This window comes from Telmatherina bonti, assembly GCF_933228915.1.
Source record: "Telmatherina bonti genome assembly, chromosome: 6".
Lineage (NCBI taxonomy): Eukaryota > Metazoa > Chordata > Actinopteri > Atheriniformes > Telmatherinidae > Telmatherina > Telmatherina bonti.
Window position 1 is genome coordinate 18351516 of NC_136624.1, and position 27946 is coordinate 18379461.

The 27946-nt window shown below is 37.7% G+C and overlaps 1 protein-coding gene across 4 annotated transcripts; it reads left to right on the plus strand.

Annotated features, from left to right (window-relative positions):
* Positions 1-337: 337 nt before the first annotated feature.
* On the plus strand, positions 338-24086 carry arhgef3 (Rho guanine nucleotide exchange factor (GEF) 3; the record flags this gene model as incomplete). Of its 4 annotated transcripts, none has more annotated exons than XM_079242351.1 (11): positions 338-773; positions 3976-4038; positions 16103-16210; positions 17034-17288; positions 17531-17593; positions 17682-17778; positions 17864-17940; positions 18045-18302; positions 19722-19892; positions 20358-20547; positions 21582-24086. In XM_079242351.1, the coding sequence occupies exons 1-11, from the start codon at positions 741-743 to the stop codon at positions 22313-22315; spliced, it is 2049 nt and encodes a 682-aa protein (XP_079098477.1). In that variant the 5' UTR covers positions 338-740. The 4 variants fall into 4 exon arrangements, with proteins under 4 accessions (XP_079098477.1, XP_079098478.1, XP_079098479.1 ...); XM_079242352.1 differs by having other exon boundaries at positions 3979-4038; XM_079242353.1 differs by having other exon boundaries at positions 338-534.
* Positions 24087-27946: the final 3860 nt, after the last annotated feature.

Sequence of the window (27946 nt, forward strand, 5' to 3'; positions counted from 1 at the left end):
CTGCATAATAGGTTTGTCTTTATAAAGCTTGGTGTGGTTACATTGTGTGATAGAAATGTTTGCTGAGACAATAATATTGTTTTAAATGCTGGATTATATTTTTCTTTGTTCAACTTGTATAGAGTACTGTCATTTTTCCTTTTTTAGTCAATATTGTTTTTACCTCTGGTGTCACAGTGTCTCCTGTAGCTCCTAATTATAGACGGTTTCCCCTGACGGCCATCACTTCCTGTTTGTGCAGTGGACACACAAACACACACACACACACACACACACATTGTGAAGGGTTCCTGTTCTTGAGGGTCCATAGATCCACTCAGGAAGGTGGTGAAGGAGACTGACTAAGGAGAGAAGAAGCAGAAGGCACCAGAGGACAGAAGGAGGGCAAAGGGGGAGTGAGAAAGGTGGTTGTTGTGGAGAAGAGGTGGATTTTGAAGGGACAAGCTGGAGGAAGAGGAGAGAAAAGTGCCAAGAGAAAAAGAAGACATGAGTTGTGGAATACAATGTGACTGTTAAAGAGGCGATTCAACGGAGGTGAGAGGGATAAAGGAGAATATGTTGCATGTGTTTGTTGGCAAATGAAGGAGCACAGAAAGAAGAGCTGATGTGACTTAAAGGGTTAAAAAAAAAGTTGACCTGGAGGAAAAGGAGAAGAAGAAGAGGAAGAGGAGGAGAAGAGGAGCAAGTGCATCAAAGAAAATTTGAATATTTGAAGTTTATGAGGAGCTGATCTGATCCGGATGATGGGCTGCTGTCTGTTTATTTACTATCGGGTGAGTTTAATCAAAAGTGTGTCCCAGGATTCATTTCAGCAATAATCAGCATCACAGCTACTTGAAAAAAAAAACATTCATTTCAGAGGGCAAAGTTGTGAGGTTTTTTTTTTCATCATTTTTTTTATTGAATTTTCCTAAACCTTCCAATAACATACAGAAATATGACTGCTTTCACATCAAGGGAAACACTGTAGGTATCTTAGTTATTGTCCAGCCTTTAAAATAGTTTCCTCTTACCTCTCCAATATTCAAAATCAGGGAAGTTGAAAGCACATAATATATAAAAAGAATACACAAAAAAGTCTTACAAAAAAAAAAAAAAAAAGAGAGAAGCAACAATAAACAAAACAGTATTAGGGTACTCTTTTAACTAAAGGTTAACTCGGCAGAGTTGTGTTTACACAAATATTACCTATCGTTTGAATTTTACTGAATACACAGCTGCGTTCAAAGCAAAGTAATTTGACAGCTAAGTTTGTGATTGAAAAGGAAGAAAAAAAATCAGGCCAGTCGTTTGTGAGAACTAACAGACAAAAAACAAACCAGTTCAGCATTATGCATTGTGAATTCATGCATCAACTGAGGATCCCCCACATTTACAAGTTCACTAATATGTTATTTGAAAACATTAACCCCTAACAGTATGCAGAGTCTGAAGAAAAAACAAAGGACCTTAACCCTTTCAGTTCCTGTTCTACCATTTGGTAGAGCAAACTTTTTTACTGACCATTATCAGTTTTATCTAAAATGTCCTGGTAAAAAGTGTTTATCTCATTACAGTTTGAGGTTTTGACCATTTCACTGTTATGATATCTTATATAAGGTATCTTAACTGTAATCTCAACCATTTATTACAAAACATTGATTCATAATTTCCAAAGAAAAAGAAATAATGAAATATTTTTCTCTTGCTTGTTTCTTCATACAGTCCCTCTTACACTCTCCCACTCCCCCATGATAAGATGCAGCCAGATGCTTTTACTTCAGCTTGATTCAATATTCAATTTCAAATTCAACATCTGGATATGAACAGTCTGTAATCTTGTTAAGGCTCAGTCATGCCAACAGCAGATTAAAAAATGGTTCACTACAGTGCACCAGGTTGTATTTTTGTCTGCTACACTTGCATGGGAATATTTTGTTTTGAACATTATTACATTTTAAACAGCTCACTTCTGCTACTGAATTGACTCATGTGGTTCTCAGATAAGACGTCTTATTCAGCACCGTGTGTTTGAGAGAAAACACATGAAATTGAGGATTTTTTTTCTTTCCAAGGAAACTTATTACCATCTAACTACTGGTTTGTTAACTTATGTAAATAGTTGTAAACAGCTGAGAGTGGGTGACCCAATGAAACATCGCGGTGCAAGATGCAGTTTATTCTTGTTTGATGGTTGACCTTAATAACTGAAATAGGAGTCCACAGAAATTGAAGATGTGACTTGGGGGATGGAGGAGTAAAGCAGTAGGCTGGCGTGAAAGACAAACTAGCAAACTAGTGATGTTCAAGCTCCCTGCTCTCCCACCAGTTGAGGAAAATATTTGCTGCAGAGTGGAAACTCCAAAAATCTGCATGTGTCCATGGAGGATAGTACTGGAGAGCTATGGAAATACAGCTGAACCTGCATCTTCACACATTAACTCAAGCTGTCTTTTGTGAATGACAATGCAAACTGATTTTTTTTTTTTTTTTTTTAGATTGCAGATGTTGTAAGATCCATTAGGTGGTTAACAAAATGTCCATTTCACATGAACCCACAGAAGCACATGAGCCATGTTAACGGAACATAAAAGTAATAATAATCATCTAAATATTGGATAGTGTGGATGGAAGTCAATTTAGTCAAGTTTAAAACTATATTTGAGAAAACTGTGAAAGAGTACATTAAAGTCCACATGGCAAATGTAACTGGATACAACGCTGCACAATGTAATCTAATCTCTTCTTTTAAAAGTAATTCAGTTGCTAAGACGTGAAGCAGACTGACCTTATACGGTAAGATATAATGATAAGAATGAGGTCCGCCTCCTATCTGTTTTCTATAGCTAAAGCGAGTTAAAGGTGAAGTCTGCCAAGTTGTGCAATGTCCGGACAACAACAAAGTCTCAACACAATACTAAACAAATAACACACTTCCTGCTATTGTTGCCCTCCGCTACACAGATCCCAACATCCTTCTTCTCTTTTTTTTCTCTGTTAAGTAGTCCCTACTTTTTCCTCTCCTCTCCTCTCCTCTCCTCTCCTCTCCTCTCCTCTCCTCTCCTCTCCTCTCCTCTCCTCTCCTCTCCTCTCCTCTATGTACTCAAGTGTTTAGTGGTCTCTTCCTCTTTTTGTTGCCATGGCAGTGGACAGGAACTGTTTTTCCCATGTTGTTGCACCTGGCAAATAAATTATTGCTGCCATGGTTACAGCACAGGTTACCTGATGTAAACAGAAAAAAAACAGCTTATTTAAAGATGAATTAACATCATTACATTAACATTATTTGATTTTGTCTTCATATTATATATTTTATCATTATTTCTTTATTTTTTTATTATTTCTTTCTTTATTTTTCATAGACCTTTTTTAATCACATACCTGTATAAATATTTTAAATGCCATCTATTTTTGTGTCTGTGTGTTTTTATTGTTTTAATTTACCCATGCACTTTTTTGCATTTTTTTTTTATTAACTCCTTTATTCTGTTTCATTTGAATCTAGTTTATCATGAAGTCCTTTTATTTATTTTTATTTGTACTTTAATCTGGTACCTTTGTTCACTTTGTATGCAGGGTTGTTGCCGTGGTGACTGCCCTGGTCTGGGTGGCTGTTAGGGTCCGGCACTGCATCTCTGTGGCTGTGGTTCGGACCCCAGCCCCCCTGGCCTGGGGGGTTCCTGTAGTGGCGCACTCAGTGGTCGTTGGTAGAGTAGCTTCTGGTATGGATAGATCCCCAAGTTATTGTTTCCACACAGCAGCATCAGGCCAGATGTTTAATTATACCTACATTCAGCTTAGAGACAGTAATATGGGATGGAGCTTATTGAAACTGGACTAGGGGGTGGGTGAAGGGAATGCATATGCGCTCTGTTGTGTCTGTATGTGTTGCATTTTTTGAATACTCTAACTAAATTTGAAATAAAAAAAACAACATTTATTGCACATTGTTTATGCTCCCAACTCAGTTTAATGTTTCTGTACTTTGTGTTGCAGAAGAAAAGAAAGCAGACCAGCAGAGATGCAGATTCCCTCAGTCTCTGCAGTCTGGACATCAATGTAAGTAAAACTCATATAAAGTTTTAGATCTCTAAACAGTGAGAACAAAAACTGTGTTTTCTTACGAAGTACTGAAATGTTTTAGTGTCCATTAAACCTGTTGAATTGAGGTGTTTGAACTCTTTGTGAATGTGTGGGGACAGTTTGTTCACACCTTTGATATAAATGCAAAAATAGAATAGTAAGCTAACTTCCCTATTGTAGTTGTGTGTATTTTGGCTGTTTCAGTCTTGTCCTACTGCAGGAAGTGATGCTGTTCAGCTGTGTTTCACCCCGTTGTCCAAATGCAACATGAAGCAGGAAGTGTTTATATGGTGCTGTACGTGTATAACAAATTTTATTCTGACTACATTCAGTATTTAATTATGTTAATCATGTTTATTGCATAATCATTTAGACAAATGCTGTGCTTACTTTTACATGAATAGTTTTACAATAGGGCTACTTGTTTCCTCTTTATTTTTCCCTGATTTGCCCGTCTTGATGATTCAAAACAGCAAAGCATGAGGCGAAAAGTCATTATTTATTTAGGTATCACAAAGTAACCAATAGGTAGGAAACATGCAGATGTGTTTTGTTATGATGTCATTAAGTGCAGGAAGAGCAGCTGGCAATAAAAATGATTGATTCAGATGATGATTTCAGACAGCTGAGGGTGGATCTTTCTGTGGAAGAGAATGATTTTCTTCGATGTGAACCGTGACACAAAGGTGAAGTAACAGACTGAAAAGGAGGGAAGAACCCTTAAAACATAATCTGACCTTAACAAGTTGGTTTTATTTAGTTTTCTCTTTAATGTAGTATTGTTGGTATTCAGGCCAAAAGAGTTAACTGGTCTACGTGAGTCTTGGTTCACTAGCAAGTGGACCCTGGCGTGGTTCGCTTAATGTTCATACCCGGCCAATTGAATTGAGTTCCCTAAGCTATCCTGGTGCAATTTTGCCCTTTTTAATCACAACGATTGACCTACATTACCCACAATGCCACTCATTTATGAACATTTCATTTCTGCATGTTCTGGGCATTTGTTTGAATAATTTCCCCTGCAATTTCAAAAGCAATATATATACTTAAAATTGTGTGAGTTGGGGTGTAAGTGTGTAAATATTGATTTTGTATATTTATTTGTTGGTATTTGTCTTCACTGGGAGAGCTTCATGGGATAGGTGGCAGGAGATTAAAGATATGATATAAATCTCTTTTGGAAACTGTCAAGTTTTGTTTTTCCATCTCCTTTGTATTACCCACTTCTTATAAAACAAAAAGAAAAACATTTTCAAACAGTTAACGAGATTCATGAATAGCTTGTTACAGATGTTGCTGTAGGGTTCTCAGAAACAGGGTGTGTTTTATTTTTAAAGTAGGTTATTCTAGCATTTAAACACTCACAGGAAAAAACTCTTAAGGGCAGTATATTTCCTCAGTAAGAGCTGTCACTCTTTCTACATGGACTTTAGAATTGTGGGGAAAGCAAACAAAACCAGGGAAATGACACACTTTCATGTTGCATATAAACAAAAATTTACACATTTTTTAGGTTTATCCCAGAGACCATCAAGAAGTTTATAAACGGTTCCCCACAATGAAGAGGTTTTTTTTTTATTTTATTTTTTTTTATCAGTTTTTGATTTATCTTTATTTAATAACAACATAAAACCCTTTATTTGTTTGAATAGGATGATATAACCAATCAGATGTTCAAATGATAGTTATTACAAATGAAAAATCTCTCTGTGATGGAGGGGAAGTACAGAACTTAAATAGATGAACTTTATATCTGGCTCTTACTTTGGATCATTGTATATTTTGGACCCTCGGGTCCCTCAGCCCTCGTGTTGGGCCCCTCCTCCTGTATTTTTAGCGTTCAGCCTGCAGCCTGTTCCTTCCCGGGCGTTCCCTTTTCTTTTCAGTCTAACACAGGATGTCCACCCTGTTCAACACACTCCAGTGGGACAAACAGACCAAACACACCATCAGTCTTACTTTGTTCAAACCAGTGCTGGCAGTTATTGAAAGTGGAATAAATTACAGGCTATTGTTTCTGTGTTGTAGCTCAGTGAATCATACACAATCTTATTGTGCTTTTACTGCATCTGCAGGACCTGGAGACAACGTTATCTGATTTTAAAAGCAGAGGTCATGATAGTGGTTTATGTCTCTCCACAACACATCAGTTTTTCCTGAGCAACATCGTTGTTTTGACTGGTCCATTATTTTATTCCTTTTTTACAGGTGGGGATTAACTAAGTAAATTTACTCAAGTACATTAACTGAGGTCAGTATCAAGGTATTTCTTCAAGTTAGCCTTTAAAGGTGGGGTATGTAAGATTTTCAATATTTTCAAAATAAATTAACTAAAAACATAACTACAATCACAATTGTACAACATGTAGGTTCCAGTCTGTACATATTTGATGTGTTATTAAGTTACAGGTTTAATTAATGACAAAGACCCTTCTTAAATGTTTGCCTACCAGTAAAAAAAAAAAAAAAAGTGCTTTTTGTCACTTGTCATTAATTAAACTTGTAATTTAATAACGCATCAAATATGGACAGACTGGAACCTACATGTTCAAAAATTATGATTATTATCTAATTATGATTGTAGTTATTTTATTAGTTAATTTATTTAGATAATATTAAAAATCTTACATACTCCACCTTTAATAATGAAAACATCGATATTATTTAGAAAATAGATTAGGTTATATTCCTTCACCTTTTACATATAACAGCTTAAATGATATAAATGATATGATTGATGTGATTATCGTCCCAGAAAGAGATGAAATGCTCTGATATGTTTACAAAAAATATGTTGTGGGCAGCTGGTCAGTGTCATCTGTCTGGCCCTGTGGCTTTGTTACCCAAACACACTAGTGGGAAGAGTTGCTTCCTCTACTCCTCGTTCTATTTGGTCTCTTTCTTTATACATCTGCTTCACCATCTCTGTCTCTGGATATCCATGTCGTCTCTCAGGTTAACATTATTTTATCTCTTTATATTACTTGAATATAGTAACAAAAGCCCACATTTTTTAGATTCTTTCTTCTGTCTCAGTTTGTTTACAGGTGACTGAAGTGACTGAGTGATAATTATTAATTATCTTTTTTATTGATAACAACTAGATTATGGCCTGTCTCTATATATAGTCAGAGCTAACCTAGAAATAATAGAACTCAACATCATGCTAAGATTTTGACTAAACAGAGTTATCAAGTCTGTAAAACAGACTTTATATCTAATAACAATCAAGTTTTAACTGTTAACTAGCTTGAATTATTGACAACTACTTACTGTCATCATAAAAAAAAAAACTCAGCATATATCCACTTCCATCATGGACTCATGGCGGTAAAAGCAGCTGCAGATCCAGTCAGAGTGAGAGGTGGGAATGAAAATGTTCTCCTGGGATTTCAAAGATGAAATTTCACTGCATTGAACTATCAAGTGTCAATATTAAAATCAATAAATATAGTACCAGTCAAAGGTTTGGACATGCTTGCCCATTGGTTTTAATTGGAACGGGTGTCCAAACTTTTGACTGGTCGTATATATTTGTTTATTTGGTTCATAGTGGTTTAAAATGGTATCAGTATATTTTATTAAAAACTAAAAGAGAGTTTCAGTTCTTACATTGAAACAGATGATTGGCTGGTTGACTTTGCTGCTTTCAATGCAGATCAAACAGTTTAATGTTCTCATTCGGCATTAGAACATGTTAACTCTGGAAGTTTCTGCTTGCCTCCCAAGTTATTATTGATTCTTTTTTCCACTTGCCAATTAAGATCTGCTGCAGCCCTCAGGCTTACATGGTAGATGAACAGTTATTGATCTGCTTCAGGGAATCCAGAGCAAACTGAGAAAGCATTTGTATTGAGTCAACCCACCCAACACCAGACTTCATGCATGTTGTTACTGTGGCTAAATCAGGTCACTCACATTTAGACCAGTGTTAATCTGAGTTGGGCACAGTTAATGACTTTTAGGTTAATTCTGATTGATCAATGTGCCTCCAGTGCTGTCTGCTGCTGGTACCACACTAACTCCTCATTATGACCACATATATGTGTGTACAACCCGACGACCTGAGGTATGACCAACTCTAGCTCCAGAGAGCCGCAGTCTGGCAGCGTTAGAGTTTCCCTGCTGCAACACACCTGACTCAAATCAATGGAGAATTAGTAGGCTACTGCAGTGTTTCATGTCATGCTCTGCACAAGTCTGCTAATTACGTCTGATGTAATTTCAGTAGTTGCAGTAGTTTCCCTGCTGCAACACAGGTGTGTTGCAGGACTGCGGCTCTTGAGGACATGAGGTGGCCACCCCTGCCCTATACTTAAATAAAGTTTAGTTGATCTTTTAAAACAAAAAATTAAAAAGTTTATGAACATTTTTTTAAGGTAAATAAGTCTCAAATAATTTCATTAATAAAGAATGTAACAGTGAAAAAAGTGACATTATGTGTGTTTCTGGAAAACCCTATTACAAATTATTTTAGTTATTTAGCTCAAGATGGATTCTTCAATTTTTGTTTATAAAGCAAACCTTATGTCACCCTAAAATCACCTGCCTGCAGCATCTTTAAAGAATAATTTCAAGGGAGAACATTTGCAATGTATGTTACTGCATTTGGTGAAATTATGAAACAAGAAGTTGGTACCTTATGACAATGGAGGAAGGAAAGGAAAATTGATAGTTTGATTGACAAGAAGTTTTACTTTATTGTGCCCATTTTGTTAGAGTCCATCAAGTTCTCAATTATTATTTGTCTAAAAACACAAATTCCTCTTTTAATACTTATTTATGGCTGATTAAATTGTAAAATATGCTATAAAATACCTCTCTAAGTTGTCAAATTGAACATCTTTAGATTTGCACCTTGTAACAAATACAATAAAAATAAAAATTTAAAGTACTGTAACTTTTTTTTATATATAAAAAAATGTCTTTTTACAGTTTTTGGATAGTTTAGTTCAGAGCAGTGCTTCTTCATGTAGTCAGTAGCATGAGAAATCATTAATGATAGTCAGTTTTTTTTTTTGTTGCTATTTTAACAAAAGCCCATCTTAAACAATGAGCCTTGGTTCACATCCATCCACATTTTATCACACTGTTGGTAAATGAACTGCTGTCCAACATGAAGTCGATGTGTCACACTGCAAATTTAAAAGGTGGGTTTGTCTGAAACAGCTGGGCCAGTTCCTGTATGGAGTAAATCAGACGGGCAGCTTTTGTTAAGTGGCCATGAAGTGTCAGAGATCAGAGTTGATGCTCTGACTCTGATAACAGTCACCATGTTAAAAGGAAATGGTAAAATGGAAACATTACTAAAGATATGACAGCATGTTTCCTTTGTCTCATGCCCTGCAGCAGAGCTTTGACCAGTGTGCTTTCTCGTTTCTCTTGTTTGTTTTTCATGTCCCAAAACTGGCAATCTTTTACAAATACATTCAACATAACATTATATCATTTTATATTCCGAAAGGTGTATTAGTACCTCTATGAATGCTTTTCTTTTTTCATAATTACAAAGGAAGATAATCTGGGTGATTTTGAAAGTTTTTGCTTATGAATGCCAATCTTTAACTAACAAACAAGTATTAAAAAAGTCCTGTCTCATAATGTAGATGATTTACACAGCTAGATCTCATAATGTTCATGATTTCACCACAACCAGTACAAGTATTATGTGCAGTACACACAAGTATGCAGTAATTGGCTTAGATCTGGAAAACCAGGACACAGCTCTGGCTGCCTGCAGGCCACTTTAGTTCTCTCTTTAGTAATTAACACTGTAGATTGACTTTGAATTCCCAGCACCACCAGTAGCTCCAGTATCAGCTCTACTATCTGCTCCAGTCGCAGTCAATTGGGATTTAGCCCATATTTGGGTCATGATAAGACATTACTATTAATCACTGGGTAAATACATTTAAAACATTATTACATTTTTAAGTTTATCATGATGCCTTGTTCATGCTCCATTTACCTCTTGGACTTGGAAATATTTCACAGTTTCTGTGTGCAGGTCTCAGAATACACATACATATATATACAAATATATATATGTATATATATATATATATATATATATATATATATATATATATGTATATGTATATATATATATATATATATATATATATATATATATATATATATATATATATATATATATATATATATATGGGTTTGGAAATGCACAATACTCGCAAAGAGGATCAAATCATTGTTGGGCTGGGCCATATCATCATTTGTTGACAATGAATAATATATATTAGGAAAGGCAAGGGAGAGGCATAAGAAATGAAAAGAAAATAGAAAGTACAGGAAAAAGAATAGAAGGAAGGAAATCAGTGAGTGACTAGGACACAAAGCAAATGAATAAATGAGTCAGAGAGAGAAAGACAGAGAGAGAGAGAGAGAGAGCAAGAGCGAGAGAGCATGAGCAAACTGTCCTCGTCCAGAGAGGCTGAGGAAGGGGATGAGTGAGCAACCATGGCTCGAGTGAGGTCAGACAGAAAGCAGGATTAAGGGAGACGCAGATCCAGCTGATTCAGACTCCTATCTGAACTTTTCCTAGAAGTGCCACAGGGAAAAGACCCTCTATCCATGCTGGAACTCTGGTGACATGAAGCCTCAGTGTGAGTGTGTGTTGTCTTAAAGTTCTGCCTGAAGCCGAGCTTTTCCAGGACACTTCCGACACAGTGCCGGATCCTAATGCCTCGGTGCTGACGGCCTTCTGATGGCACCAGGCGCTTTCATGACCCTACCAGAGCTGGTATGTGGAATTTTAGCAGACTTGATGCAAATGCTTGACCGCATGATTTTTTTCCCTCTTAATTCTTTAGTTACTTCACTAAGATTTTTTTAGGACTCCTGATCTCAAACTGAAGCACAGATTGGTCCTAAATCCTTCGATGGTGATCCATTTTAGTAGTTTTTACCAACAATATTTTTTCGTGGCATTAAAACGCCTTTTCCACCCTCAGGATCTTAACTTCTTGTCTTCTAATACAAGACCCATCCTTATCATCAGAACTACACACTTTCTCTGGACTGTTTTACCTTCCTTCAACTCCAGTGACTTTGGCTTCTTCTGGATCCATTTCCTTAACGAATACTCCTCGATATTCTACAAGTTAGAACATTTTATTCGACCATCTCTCAGGGCTGGGCAGAGTGCAGGTGTTGTGTTGGGCTTTGGAGTGAGCAGTATGGTGGCGGGGCAGAGGCCCCTCGGCCTGCTGGAACAGTGGTTTAACTCTGGATGCTCTGTGGACGGCAGAACAAAGATCCTCAGCATGGGGAAACAGGTGGAGGTAAGATGGAGGATTTACTTCATATTCAACCTTCATATTTGTTTAAGGATGGAGTGGAAGGAATATACAAAGCAGTTCTCCACAAAGTTTCAGGGAGCAGGTCATGATTTCTTAATGCTTTTCATGTTTTCAATTGCATTTGTTTGGCAAACACGTGGAGTTTATTCTCTTTTGCTATAGATAAATATAATAACAAGAACTGTCACCGGTTCAATAATGAAGCCTATGTAGCACTTTTCCTTTAAAGTTGAGATCAAACTAAAAAAAAATCAGCAGAAACATGAACAATTAACTAAATCCTTCATGACAGTAAGGTCCATCATGGGGTGGATTTGTTCTGAATTCTTTATTCAGAAGGTGTGTTGACTCAGTGACTTCAGCCCTTGTGGTGAAAGTAAAACAGACTGATATTCCAAGAAAATACTGTTTTGCTTTTTTTTATTTCCCAACGTTAACAGTTTATGACTGTTTAGTGTATCCTGAAGCTTCATTTGGTCATATTCTCAGCTTTGTCCACTCTTCTCCCTCAGCAGTTTTTCTTTTCTTTGCAGTTTTCTTCTGAAGTGAAACCTCAAATGTAGAATTGTTCTGTGCCAAATAAACAAAGATGAGGTCTGTCCAGGTAGAGGTTGGATAGCTTCTAGGGCATGTGGGCAAATCCGACATGAGTAATCATGGTCTACAGCTGTAAACCAAGAACTGACCACTGATGGGGATATTAGAGATTTGCAGTCAAAAACTCCATCTTGCTGTGCAAGAGATAATAACAAAAGGACAGAAAATGACCATGCAACTGTTAAAAGTAATTTTACAGAAAGAAACACCACAGACAGGTCTTTGCTGCCAATCTGAAAAATCGGTTTTTAATTGTCCTTTCATCAAAAACAAAATTCAATCAATATGTCATCAGGATATACACAGTATGCAGCAAACATACTGTAACGCAATAAAACGTTAAAATTGGACTGTTTTCAGCAGCTTGAACCTGATCAATAGGAAATAAAAGAGAAAATGAGAACAAGTAAAGAGTGAATGCTGTCACGCTGAGTGGTGGAGGTGAGGACCCAAATGCAGGAAGAGAGGCAGGAATGCAGACTCTAGATGGTTTATTCCAAGAACTGAAGCAAGACAACGCAAGTGGCATGAAAACACAAGAACCTAACATATGACTAACAAAATGAACCAGCAATGGGGAACAGAAACCAAGGGGTACAAATACTGAAACACAGAACAAGAAACAGGTGAGATGGATCAAACTAACAAGACCAGGTGAATCTAATTAACAGGAACAAAGGCTAAAGAAGAAACGAGACATAAGTCAACTAAACAGGGAAAACTAATTCATAAAACAGGAAACTAGGTACTAAAGAGAACACAAAACATCACATCATGATAGAATACTGTCAGTAAAATATTGCCTTAGGACATTAAACTTAGTATTCACTGTCATTTGATAAATATTCAAAATCCCGACTTGAATATGAGTTTTCTCTGAATTTGTATTTACATAACCTGTTTATTGTTAACAAAAAGCACTGAATTGATCCTTGTCAAAGTGAATCAGATGAAGCACCATCACACAGAAACCCATTACAGCATGTCAGATATCAGATGTCAAGCATAAAGCAGATAAAGTGCTTATTTATGACTTTCATAAAACTCTGAAATCATTTAAACAAATGATGTTTCTTAATAGTTACAAAATCTATCCATCTATCTGTCTATCTATCTATCTATGTATATATATATATATATATATATATATATATATATATATATATATATATATATATATATATATATATATATATATATATAAATATATATATATTTTTTTTATTTATTTATTTTTTCCAGTTGAAAATTAGTTTAATATGCATAGAAATCTGCAGTCACAGCTGGGACAGAAGATTGAATCAGATGGTAAAAACTTTCTTTGACTTTAGTGGAAAGGGATATTGGAAGAAGGAAAAAAAACTCACCTCAAAGGTTAATTTAATTTTGGTCAGCTGGTTCCTGACTGTAAACTCTGATAAAAACAAGGTTGGATGTTTTCTGTATTCCAGTAGGTCAGCTGACTGTGGGTTGCCAGGCAACACACACACACACACACACACACACACACACACACACACACACACACACACACACACACACACACACACACACACACACACATTGATTTATAGCAGGGCCATCCAGGACAAGCACCCTGGTGACAGTTGTACACAATTGGACTCTCATGCTATGGAGCCATGTTGTCTGCTTGTTTTGCTCAAGGTTGATGAAAATCAAAAGGAAACTAAACCACAAAAAACATAGAAGACTAAATAAACTATAAAAATCTATAAGACAAGGAAACTTTAGGCTCCTTAATAAACTGTATAACAAAATCCATGAAGGACAGAGCAGGAGATCCTGGAAAAACGATTTGAGCAAATTGCATTTTGAAAATATACAATTCAAAAGTCCAAATCCCTTTTTGTCCTCTTCCTCTCAAAGCCATGCCTCCAAAGCACAGAAAGGCACAATGCTTGTTCCTGAGGGCTTGAGGATCCAATGGCAGATGGGTTTGATAGACATATAAACATCCAATCATTTAGAAAGGGTTGGTTAAAATAATTTGATGGTGTTTTTTCAGTCTTGTCCGTTCCACAGGTGACTACATTTTTTAGTTTGTTGTTTGAGCATTTAATTAGTTGGCTGCTATCCAGGTGCTAAGAGGATTTTAAGTGATGAAGTAAAAAATATTCCTGGAAAACATCTCCAACCCTACTATTAATCAAATGGGAACATATTCATATTCATAATAGCTATTTGTGAATATGCGTTTGTTCTGAGGATTTTATTTCCTGGGCTCCAGTTAAACGCTGGTAAAAAAGACTCATTCCTGATAGCAGACATGATGGGTCTAATGCCAGATCCATATGACTCAGTTATAGCACTGGCAAATGTCTTGTGGGCCAGAAGTGGTCCAAATATGATCAATGGATCCAGACATGGTTTATGGAAATTTCCTTGTATGTTTTGGTCATATGGCTGAGTTTTGGCAGCCATACATACACAGAATCAATGCTGTAAGTCAAGGCTAAATATTTCCCAAACAAAACTGCAGTTGTGGGCCATATTTAGGCCAAACACTTGTTGCTATCTGGATGGCAAGTTCAAATGATGTCTCAGCTCCATGACAACTGATCTTATTCCAGGTAGCTCTGCATCTTGGATGACATGATATCCTTATGTCATGTAAGGCCTTTTAAAAAAAGTTTTTCTCACTTTTGTTCTAAGCTTTACAAGATGTCTTCAAAGCTAACCAGCTGGACCAAAATTCATCTTTATTGCCTCCAACTAACACAGTCATTGCTGATCTAATAAACAAGGAAATCTAATTAGTATTAAAGACGTTGTCACCTTTTTTTTCTTTCATGACAGATGAGATAAAAAATATCTGCATTTGTTTAAATTAAAGATGCTGCAGATAAAGTGTTGCCTGTCAGCATGTATTTAATTAGCAATAAAATGCACTGAAACATTTGTGAGAAACCAGGAATGTCTCTAGTTTCTGGGATTTACAACCATTTTCCATCATATCAGTCTGTTTTCCATTTGTTCTAGTTTAGTCTGCTCGTGTCTCTGAATTTTGCCTCCGGTGTTTGTTAAAAACTTATATATTTACATCGTTTTGTTTTCTTCTTTTATTTCTTTCCGGTTTGTTCATGTTGTTTATGATTAGCTTTCCAGTCTTATCCCTTGTGTTATTTCTTGGAAGTGTACAACATCACTTTGTTTCCAGTATTTTGCCTGAAGTCTCAGCCACGTTCTTGATGCTTCACTTCTCGATTTTTATATTTGCTTTGTTTCTGGATTCTGCCATTGCCAAAATACTTATCTGTCAGGCTTTCCTCTAACAGGTTTCCCAGTTATGATTCGTACTTCTTTCTACAAACCTTACTTTTTGGGTTTTACTTTGCTGTGTCCTCCATTGGAGTCCTTCCTGTCAACCATTACAGTTTCCTGTCGCTCCTGTCTCCAAGCCAAGTCACATCAAGAATCTGTGACTAACATGTTATGACTTATTAAAGTATTGTTTAGTCTGAACTCAGTATGCTGTAAATCTGTGTAATATCCTGGAAAGTGATGACAACATGTCTGTGTTGGAAAGTTTGGCAGAGTGCAAATATTTGGAGTTTCACTACAAGTTTTAATAAGCTAAAACTCAAATTTAAAATTTGATACTGCTGGTTAATAATCAGTCCACATCATATCATACCTCCTAAAAAAAGTCTTTAATCCATTGTTGATTTTGGTATCTTATTTATCAACTCATTTATACCTGATGTTGATGCCTGATGAGTAGTTGTGGTCAGTCTTATATCCCACTTCTGGATGAATATTTGTTAAGTTTTAGGGCTCCTTTAGATCTTTATCTGGTTCAGTCTATATTGTGAGCACATGTTTTGCGTTTTGTGTCCAGTGTTACGAGTACTGTGTTCATCATTTTGGTATCATCACTGATAATAATGCATTAATGACTTCTGTTTTGTTTTGTGCAGCACTTTGGTCCATGCTTTTTGTATTTAACGAATGAATAATAAGATCTGACTAGATTGTTCACATTATTCTTGCCGTAGCCTGCAGGTCTGTCTGAGGTTGCAGAAACATCCTCAGTATTGTAGTCTTCATTCTGTCAAGTCACTTGTGGTCACGCAAACCATGTTTTACATTGTCATCTCCTGCAGGAGCCCAGCACTAAGCGCAGTAAGCCTGTATCCAGGGTGACGTCTCTAGCAAGCCTTTTGCCACCCGTCAAGACTACACCACTGAAGCGGATTGGTCAGACGCTGCAGGTGAGCTCCTGATGTTTCTAGTTTTTATGTGCAAAGTTGTAAAGAAAAAGGGGCTGCTTCTTTTTTGCTGTTATACAGGGACTGTATTTAGTATCACTGACCAAAAAAATACTATTGGTTAACATTTTGATTATCAGCTTAATCATTTTGGCCTTCATTTGTTTCATTGGGACTGGCAGCATGGTGTCAAGTTAAAAATGCTTTTTCATCCAATTTACAAATTTAATGCAATGGCTCAGGTGGTAAAGCTGCTTGTGTTGTGATCTGATGGTCTGCGGTTTGAGTTTTGCTCCCCGACGCTATTGCAGCCCGACAGGATTACATGATTATTCTATGAAGGCTGAGCCTAAGCCCAGAGAAATGCAGGGGGTTGCGTCAGAAGGAGCATCCGGCGTAAAACTTTTACCAATTCACCTGAGAGATGATGCGCTGTTGCGACCCCTTAAGAGGGACGGGCCGAAAGGGAAACAAGAAGATGATGCCACAGTTACGTAGATTACCTAAAGTCAGCCAGAATTCAAAAGATTTAGGCTGCAAAGTATAATATCTTTCATTGAAACACTGTAATGCAAAGCTATCAGACTTTAGCTTCAGTGAACTGCAACTTGCAAGTAGTTATCCCGCGTTTTCTGAAGTTTGCAATAGTTCAGAAAGAGTTTCATGTTGATCCAAAATAAAGTTGTGCTCCAGCTGCCAATCTAGAAAAAAATGTAGGGAAATCCAGTTTATACTACTGGTGCTTGAAAAAGGAAAAGGAAAAAGTTTTACATAAATGTTCTCGTATGTATGCTGCTACATCTCTTAACAGCATGTATCTCTGCAGCGCTCCATCAGTTTTCGTAATGAGAATCGAGCTGAAAGAGCAGCTCCTCCTCTTCCTCCTTCTTCCTCAACCATGAAGGCACATGTTATCTCAGCAACAGCCTCCAACCTCTCATCCTCCATGACTGCATCACGGGTTTCCACAGCAACAGCTCAGGCCTCCAAGCGCCGTGACAGCAAGTTGTGGAGCGAAACGTTTGATGTCCGACTGGGAGCGACGCAAACTCTGAGCCCAAAGGAGATCAAACGGCAAGAGGTGACGAACACACAGCTGCTGCTCCAAACACCTTTAGTTAGGTGATGATCGTTGTGGTGTCTGATCTTAAAACTACTCTGCAATTTAAAATGCTTTTGCAGTACATGGACAGAGATGAGGAGGTTCGGGAGTATTTTACCTTTGTTTAACCCATGTTTCCAACCCAGCACAGACTAGATCTGTTATATCCTGTCACCAAGGTATTTAATCAAATTCTCCTGTTGGTTTATTTTCCTCTGCAGGCTATTTTTGAGTTGGTTCAGGGAGAGCAGGACTTGGTGGAGGATCTTAAATTGGCCAAGAAGGTATGCAAAAGCTTTTTTAAGAATCAGATGTTCCTCCTGTTTTTGTACAACGCTGCAGTATTAATATGTGTGTATTTGTGTGTTACAGGCTTACCATGACCCTATGCTGAAGCTGTCCATCATGACTGAGCAGGAGCTGAACCAAATCTTTGGCACCCTGGATTCACTGATACCACTTCATGAAGGTAGGAGATGGCATCTGATAGAAATGTAAAAACTATTCCTCTGAAATCTGATTTTAAAAAAAAAAAAAAACCTGTCTCCTCTCAGACCTTCTAAGTCGCCTCCGAGATGCAAGAAAACCTGATGGATCCACAGAGCATGTGGGGCACATCCTGACTGATTGGGTGAGTGTTTTTCTGACTAACACCTATCTGCGCATCCACATTGGTTGTTTCTTAGCTGTCAAACACTCTGCGGTAACCAGGTGCCTCTTTCTGTGTCCATGCAGCTGCCCTGTCTCTCCTCCTACACTCCCTACTGCAGTAACCAGGTGAAAGCTAAAGCCCTGCTCGACCAGAAGAAGCAGGATCGGCGCGTTCAAGATTTTCTGCAGCGCTGCCTTCAGTCACCTTTCAGCAGGAAGTTGGACCTGTGGAACTTCCTGGATATCCCCCGCAGCCGGCTGGTGAAATACCCGCTGTTGCTCAGAGAGATCGTGAAGCATACGCCCAACGACCACCCGGACCGGCAGCACCTGGACGAGGCAGTAAGGACATCTAGGATTACTATACCTTGTTCTGTAGGCTTGTAACTAGCCTCTATATCAACATGATAACTCAGATAAGTTCAGATTCATTCAGGGAGGAAAGAAAATGAGAAAAAGACAGGGGAGGTTCAGATTTTCACTATATAATTAACTTCTTTTTCTGCCTTTACTTCTTTCTTTTTGTTCCTTATTCTTTTTTTTATCTAGTCCCGCAAAAAAGTAATTCTCTATATTAAAACATACTTATCAATAAATAATGTAGCCTCTGTGTAACAGATGATATGATTGCAATAAACAAGGTATCTAAAGAATTTTTTGTCCAATATTTATCTGTAACTTTGTGTTAAATTCCCATGTCACAACTTGGTGTGACTACAGCAGTTATATTTTTCTAAGAAAAAACTAAAGCAACTTGTCCCCCATCTTTCCTAAATGTCATGGTATTTTCAAAAAGTCAAGGAAAAAAGCTCAGGCAAAGACTATAGATGCTAGTTGTTTTGATTTGTTTTTTTTGTTAGTTTGTTTTTTTTTTTTTACTATCCTACACTCAGAGAAACTTGGTTCAGAGGCACATTCTGACACCACTTGGTGTTGTTGATGGTGTGAGATGGTTCAGACTGCTATGTTGTGAACATTTTGTAGATGAATATGGATAAAGTTAGATGTACGGTATATGTGTGATGTTGTCAGCAGAGTGAAATAGGTTAATTATCAAAATGTACATGCTTTCAAGTTACAATTGGAGAAGATTTCATCATTTTTTGTTGCTAAGAGACATCTGAATGTGAAATTGAGACACAGAGGGGCCTCAGGACAGAAATGTCTATTATTGGGTGAAGACCACATTTGACAGCTACAGGAAGTGACTTTTCAGTGTTCTGTCTCATTTCTAAACAGTCTTTGGCAAAGTTATGATGACATGTTCTGTCTAAATGATGTGGCTGCCATGTGGGGTTATTTTTAAAAAGAAATTAAGAGGCCCACACAAATACACTCCAAACCAAACCTCAGGAAAGAAATGTGATGAATTATCGCAGATTGTAAAAAATATTCAGTGTCTGACTCATTTAGGTTTGACTGATCAGTATTATTATAAGTTTATGGTGTTGTCGTATTTTGGAACTTTGTACATAACAAAGATGAACTACTCACTTTTCAAATGATCCTCTTTCTTCATTTTACATTCATCCATCCAAGATATTTTGTATTTTTTATTCAGTTTTTGTGAGTTTGCATAGACTTTTGTTGTTCATGTTCTGTCAGACTGGTCATTAACACTTGTGCAACAGTTTGACATAGAGTCTCACTGAAAGAAGTATCAGCAGTGGTCGGATTACTTCACTCTGGGAACCTAATTTTAAGCTACATTTCATGTGAGGAAAAATGAGTTGCAGTTGAAAAAGTGTGACTGCTCCACAGATGCTGATGGTTCAGAGCGTGGTCGCAGACATCAACAGGCAGACCGGAGAGTCTGAGTGTCAGTATTACAAAGACTGTCTGCTGTATGCCGAGGATGGACAGCGGGATGAACTCATTGATCGGTCCAAGACCCTCAGTTGCCACGGAGAGCTGAAGAACAACAGAGGACTGGTCAGTTGACATTCACAGTTTTATCCACCCTCCCTTCTTATAACTAAAACAGTTTTCTGATAAGCTGATGTAAGATCCAGAAGTGAGTGGGTGTGGAGGACCTTGAAGAAAACAAGATGTTGCTCAGGCTGAAATAAACACAAACATGAGCAACTCAAACTTTAGCATAAGGTTAAATATAAATGTATCTCAGTAAATTAGAATCTCATCAAAAAGTTCATTTATTTAAGATATCCAATTTTTTTTTTTTTAAAAAAAAAAGGAAACTCACTTTACACACCATTTCAGCATTCAATGCATTTACTTGTTTTCATTTAGATGATTATTGCAATTGTTTTTACATTTTTTCCACAAAGCATAACTAAAATTTATACTATTTAAATGTAAACAAATGCATATATGACACTGATTTTTACCAAGTAACATAATAATACCTCCTGTTTTCTCATCTCTTTTTTTTCCCAGAAACTTCACATTTTTCTGTTCCAAGATATCCTGGTCATCACCAGGTCTGTCTCATTAAACAACCAGCCGGTCAGCTACCAGCTCTGCCGCCAGCCAATCCCCATACGTCAGCTTGACCTGGAGGACCTATCAGATGGCGAGATGAGGGTGGGCAGTTCCATCAGAGGAGCCTTTAGCAACAATGAGCGAAGTTAGTACTTCACAAACAATACAGATACCATAACCATACATGCTTTTTGTTTGTTTGTTTGCTTTCTTGATCATTCTGGAACAGATAGTCTGGATTAGTTTGATTACACTTGCCTGATTTTCCTATTTGTTTTATTTTTTTCCCACAAACTGACTCTGTTGTAGTATTTTGATGATATGATCATAATGCCACTCACCAAACCAAATTGCTGAAGAGTACATTTTACAGTTTGTTGTGGTAGATACTGTTGACAGTGAGTCAGACTTCATATCTAAGTATCAATGCTACACCTCACCAAAGGGTTTTTTTGTGGCAATAAATTAAGGAGAAATTTTTCCAGCTAAGAAGTTTTCAAGGGGGGAATAGACACAAAGAGTGTAGCGTGCTATGGAGAGCAGTTTGATATGCAATATTAAGGTGTCCACATCGTTTTATTATCATGTCATGTATTTTCTGCTGTTTTATTAGTTTCCTGTCTGCCAATAAACCTACATTAACATATAGATATTTGTAACTTTTAGTGTGAACATGCTATTTTCTTAAAATGTAACTTAATTTAACTTTGAAGAAGAATAGATTTAGCGGTTTTTATGGTAGATACTGAATGGTCTGAAGAAAATGCTTCATTTCAAATCATTTATGTATACGTCAAACAAGCAGATATGCCAACTGTAAGTCAGACTTTATCACTAAGTACCAATGCTACACCTCATTGGTTATGGTGTGGTACTGAGTTGTAGGATTTTTCTACTTTAAAACATGTGGACAGACATTTGTGTTAACATCTACTTAATATCATTGTCTTACAGATTGAAGTTTGATCTCAGTTTATTTTGCTATTCAGACAAAGCTTATCGTAGTCTTATTGGGCTTTCAAGTCTTCTTCACACACCTTGGCATCAACTCTTTTAAATTCATATAAGAACAGGATCCATTTAGTAGAAGATGGCCTCAGAACTCCAAATCACAAGATTCACTTTGACAGCAATAACCTCCCATGGATGGTCTCTGTCTTGCTTTTTTCCTCTTTACAGCAAAGAACTTCTTCCGGGTTTCATACCGTTCAGGAGGACAGCTGCAGACCCACTACTTTCAGGCAAGCGACGCCTTCAACAAACAGCAGTGGATCAACTGCATCAGACAAGCCAAAGAAGCAGCAGCTCTGACTGAAGGCCACTCATCACAGACAGGACAGCATCTGGAGCTGGGACTCAGGCGACAGATAAGCCCACTTGATGAGACAGATTCAAGTTCATGCAGCAATCTGGTGCTTGGAAGCGAAAAGGGAATGTGGGGGGAGATGGAGACAGGTCTGAATTTGGAAGAAGAAGCAAGTCTGAGTCGAGGGGAAGATGTTGGTTTAGCTAAAAAAGATGACATGACTATAAAGCTTTTAACGGGTAGGGACATAGAATCGAGTTTGGTTGTGGATGGTGAGACGTGTTCTGAATTAGGTGGAGGATCAGCGATGGACAGTGAGACAAAAACAAGTGTGGAGATGAAGACGAGGCAGGGTGTTTGTGTGCAGATGAGGGCACAACCAGGAGCTGATGCAGAATGGAGGATGGATGGTGGAGAGACTCTAATCACAGCTGACAAAGATGATGCCTCTACATCCCTCTTGTCTTCAAACCCTCCCACACAACAGGAGGAGGAGGAGGAGTTGATGGATCAGGAGCTGAGTGGTTCTAAGGTGGAAGAAGAGATTGACATGGACACTGGCGAGATTGACTCACTGCAGTGTGAGGAGCTGATCCACAGGTGCTGATACCAGGAGCAAATAAACACAGAACTGAAAGAAGAACCCGACTGTCAGTCAAAACTGAAGTAAGCCATGTCTAGACACATAGATCAACATGTTCTGGTAGATAGTATATATGGGTGGGTGTTCACTTATGAGGAGTCACATGATCAACCGCAGTGACATCATAACTGTGTTAGCATGCTCCATGCTTGTGTATGGAACAGAGCTATAACGCTCAACCTTGACTTCCTTGAATGACATTTGCATTATCCAAACAGGTTTTCTTGGTTCTGGATTTGCCTTGACGTTGTACGATCCCACAAACATCAGTTAGTATGCATCACTGATGAAACAAGCTGTTGCAGTGGTGGAAGCTTCAGGAGGTAAAAGCATGTAAAATGGTCTCTGAGTCTTTAAAAGACAGAGACAGGTTGGAAACCTCTGTGGAATAAAATCAGTTATAAAAATAATAAATTCCACTTCATCACGTATTATAAATGTTTTTCTTTGATAAATTGTCTTTTCTGCAGACCCCAATTGGGACAAAATTCTACCAGTCTTTATTGGTCGTGCTTTCACTGGATCTCGTTTTAAAAATGAACAAAAAGGACATAGTGTGCTCTTTTACTGGGATAACTTCATTTACAATTTTTTCAAAAACTGACAAATGCTTGAAAACCATTTTTCATACTGCTTATTCCAGCTCAGGGTCTTAGAGAAGCTGGAGTGTATCCCAGCAATGAGCATGTGCGATGCAGGGTACACCCTGGACAGGTCCCCAGTCCATTCAGAGTGATTAATTAACCAAACATGCATGTCTTTGGATGGTGGGAGGAAGCAGGAAGTATCTGGAGAGAACCCACATTTAGACAGGGAGAACATGCAAACTCCATACAGTAAGGCATGAAGTTAAGGCATCATGTATCCATAATGTTGGCATGAGTTGGTAGTGTGACTGAGAGTTGCAATGGCACATCTACTCTATAACATCTGTGTCCACACATCTGGATACCAAGGAACCTACTGGACCCTCTGACTCCCAAACCCAGTGAACAACTCCCCATCCTATAATGATACTACTTTTCAAGGCTTAGATTACATCTGGCTGCTGATGAGTCAGCATTAACAAAATGCCAAAATCCTTAAATTGACTTTTTTCTTTGTAAACTTTTCACCCTTTGATTTTTTTTTATATATCACTTTCTGATGAAATACTAAAAAACATGGAGAGAATGGGGATATTTGCGATTTTACTGTACAAACCACCTTTTCTTGCAGAGATTTGTTAAATCCAGCAAGAGGTATGTCAATCAGTGTTAAAGTGGAGCCTTTCTACATCCTCTGACATTATTATCTCAAACTAGTATCCAGTTTTAATTATTTTTTTTTCTTTTTGAGTCATTTAAAGAGATTTCCTGTTCCTCAGGAAGGAGTATTTCAACTTGTTGACTTTTAACATTTAAATAGTGCATAAACACTGGAGAAAACAGCTGTATTTCCATCTGTTAAAGCACTTTAAATGCAACTGAATTGTTTCAGTGCATTTTAAGTTTTGATGATCTATTCTGACAGTTTTTTTCTTCATCGTTCTGTAATACTGAAGCAGTTTGTAGCTGCTGTAAGTACAAATTCTTAAAGAAAGCCTGTTGTGTATTTTCTGTATGTATGTAAAAACTGTATATGAAGTATATGTTCATATGAATGTCAAAACAAAGCCAGTTTGTTACACGTGCCCACTTAGTACTAAAGGAATATAATTGCAATGCAATAAGAGATTGCAATTAACACAAATGAGTAAGGGTTGAAATAAAAAAATTAAAAGGCATTTGCACAATTCAAAATGATGTATTAAACACATGCTTGTGGACATCACTTTTTCTGTTGTGTACAAAATAAAAAGATGATTTTAAGTCTGAGTATTGACATCTTTGTGCTGTCACTAAACCAAAGAATTAATAAAAGGTATTATAAATATACTTTTCCCGACATGTTGTGAAAGGCAAGATATTTTCATTAAATCAATGATTGATTTGATATTACATTTAGTAAAGTACATTACTGTAAAACGGTCAAGATGCAGGAGGTTATACTGTGATTTCTTTCAAGGTTAGAGATGGAAGACCAGAGACAGGCCTTCGTGAAGGAAATGATTAACTCGTAGATATTCAGATATTTGTTTGGGGTTATTAAGTGTTGTAACAACAAAGCATGTAGCATAGATTTAATTACTGCTGAGTAGTTGAAACATGTCAGTCTGAGGCTTGCACCTCTCTTAGCTCTCGGCATTGATGGTTGAATGATTCATGGCGCACTACCAGGCTCAATGTTTTCTTGCTTGTCCCAGTTATAAAGGACAAAATTACAAAATTTAGTTGCCTGAATAATATTCAAGAATATTTGAAAGTATTCTGCTTGACAGAATTGGTTTGCTCTACAAAATCCCTCCTTTCTCTCCCTCTTCATATAATTCAAACACAAAGCCTTTTGTAAACTACAACAACCTGCAGCCCCCAGTATTGCCGTTGGCTTCCAAATTCAATTATTTAGTTCACGCCCAGGTATCACAACTAAAGAGAAAATTTTGATTTCATTATTAACTAGGCTCCAGGTATCTTGTTAAGATTTTATTTTAAATTTCTCTGATTCTGTATGCACAGGTTCCAGGCCACCCTGATGCACCAACTTGCAATCTACAAGCATGAACTAATCCAGGCAACTAGTTAAAAAATTCAGAAAATTTCTCTCCCACTATCTGCTCCCTCTGACCTTTTCTCACAGAATGACCTCCTTCCAACAGCCAGTGGTGAGTACGGCACCTTCCTCCTGAGCCTAACTGAATAAAGTATTCAGTGGCATCGTTGACACCGTGAGGTTTCCACCACGGATTCTTTGATCAAGGTAATATCCTCCTGATTACCAGTAGTTCAAATTTGTCCTCTGTGGAGGACAAAAATAGCCTCTATTGCAACAAGCATGTTTTATGGGAAGAGCAAAAGTGCACAATACTTTTCTTTGTGCTGATTTTTACTTGAAATTTTGTAGTTATATTTTCATTGAATATCTTATAGCACATTAAATTGTTTCTTAGAGAAATATAATTATATTTTACCACGATATTTAAAAGTTTAAGCAATGTCCTCCGTAGTGGACATTTGTAGTTACACATTTTTTTTCCTGGCAGCCAGGAGGATAAGCATGATTACACAATGACACTGTTAGAACCAATAAAACAAAAACAACACAAATACTGATGTGCAGGCCTTAAACCCACCCTCATGTGTATTGGTTGAGATTTTATGGTTGTAAATTTTCTTCCTAAATGAATTTTAACCTTAAAAATGCCAATGATGTCTCTGTTTTTCAGAACTTAAGTTGAACACAGTGTGCACTCTTCTTACCTCTGCTATAGGCCCCCCTGTGAGTTCAAATTTTGACCCCGAGACATTCAAAGCCCTTTGATACGCGCGTTGATCCTCCTTTAGTGTTGAGTTTGCTGCCCCCCCCAGGAACACCAAGAGACACCCAGGTGATTCTTGTGTGGCAAAAACTGGTTGAATTGACTTATTAAAATAATCAAAGATTAACTGAAGATTTTCAAGCAAGCTAATACAAGAACCACATCTGTTTGGTACAAAGCTCTCCCCAAAATGGGTGAAATCTTAGCAGAATAGACACATTTTACAGAAGATACAATCAATTTAAATGTTCATGCACGTGAGAATAGAATGACTGGCTAAACTGTAGGGGACAAGCTGTTGCTTTGACCTGGCCACATCATCAAAATCTTCTTCTTTTAGTCTCCAACTTTATGAGTGTAATCCATTTTTACTGTTTGTGTCTTATTGAGCAGTTCATTAATTTCAGTTCAAGCTCAGTCAGATTAGATGGAGAGCATTTGTGAACATTTGAAGGTTTTCAGATCTTGCCACAGATTCTCGATGGGATTTAGGTCTGGACTTTGACTGGGCCATTCTAACACATGGATATGTTTTGTTTTAAACCCACTGTAGCCCTGCTGGCTCTATGTTTAGGGTTGTTGTCCTGTTGGAAGGTGAACCTCCGCCCCAGTTGCAAGATTTTTGCAGACTCAGGTTTTCTTGCAAGATTGCCCTGTATTTGGCTCGATCCATCTTGCCATCAACTCTGACCAACTTCCCTGACCCTGCTGAAGAGAAGCACCCCCAGAGCATAATGCTACCACTACCATGTTTGACAGTGGGGATGGTGTGTTCAGGCCAGGGCAGTGTTAGGTTTCTGCCACACATTTTGCATTTAAGGCCAAAAAGTTCAATTTTGATCTATCTGACCAGAGCACCTTCTTCCATATGTTTGCTGTGTCCACTACATGTCTTCTGGCAAATTGCAAACAGGACTTCTTATGGTTTTCTTTTAACAATGGCTTCCTTCTTGCCACTCTTTCATAAAGCCCAGAAAAGTGGAGTGCACGCCCAATAGCTGTCCTGTGGTCAGATTCCCCTACCCAGTGGTGTAGTCCAGGGTATATGGGATGGAGTATACCCTCTTCTTTTTCAGTCAGCATTGAGTATACCCACTGTGATGCTGCTTTTACAGTTACTAACGTCCCTACACATGCACCTACATCGCCCAGCAGCTCAGCATATACTACTCGGGTGCAGTTAGCCATCAGCTGCGTTTACTTTAGTCTGAACATAGACATAATATATGCATACATGTCTATGAGCCTGTCTCTCACTAGTCTTTGTGCCAGTATTGGTTTCGTCATTTCCCAACTCTTCCTCTCTGAGACAGAGGAGTAGAAATTATGGGAAAATAAACATATACTGATGGATTTTTGGGGAAAACTAAATAGTCTTACATGTCACCTTTTCTGAAACAGCATTTTCTGTGCTACCTTTTCTCTGTTTTTTTTTTAAAGGTAAAAAAAATTAAGAATATACCCACATCTTGCGGGTCCACTACACCACTACCCCTACCTGAGCTGTGGATCTCTGCAGTTTGTCCAGAGTCACCATGGGCCTCTTGGCTACACCTCTTATCAGTGCTCTCCTTGTTTGGCCTGTAAGTTTAGGTGGATGACCGAGTCTTGGTCGGTTTGCAGTTGTGGTATATGCTTTCTATTTCTGGATAATGGATTGAACTGTGCTCCGTGAGATGTTCAAAGCTTGGGAAGTCTTTTTATAGCCTAACCCTGCTTTAAACGTCTCCACAGCTTTATCGCTGACCTGTCTGGTGTGTTCATTGGACTTCATGATCTGTTTGCTCCCCAACATTTTCTTTTACCTCTGAGGCCGTCACAGAACAGCTGAATTTGTTCTTACATTACATACACACAGGTGTACTTTGTTTAGTCATTAGGCCAACATTCAGTCATTCAGCAGTCACCAGGAAGCTTCTGAAGGAAATTGGTTGCACTCACAGAAAAGGAGGCTGAATACTTCTGGACATTGCACTTTTCAGTTTTGTTTATTTGTGGGAAAAAAAATCATGTATGATTTTCATTGTACAATACTCTTGTGTGACACTTTGTGTTGGTCTTTCACATAAAATTTCAATAAAATATATTAATGTTTGTGACGTGTAATGTGTCAAAACGTGGACACATTAGTTCAAGGGGTCTGAATGTTTTTGCAAGCCGCTGTCTGTTTCCAGAAGATGGCAGTGAAAGCATATTTA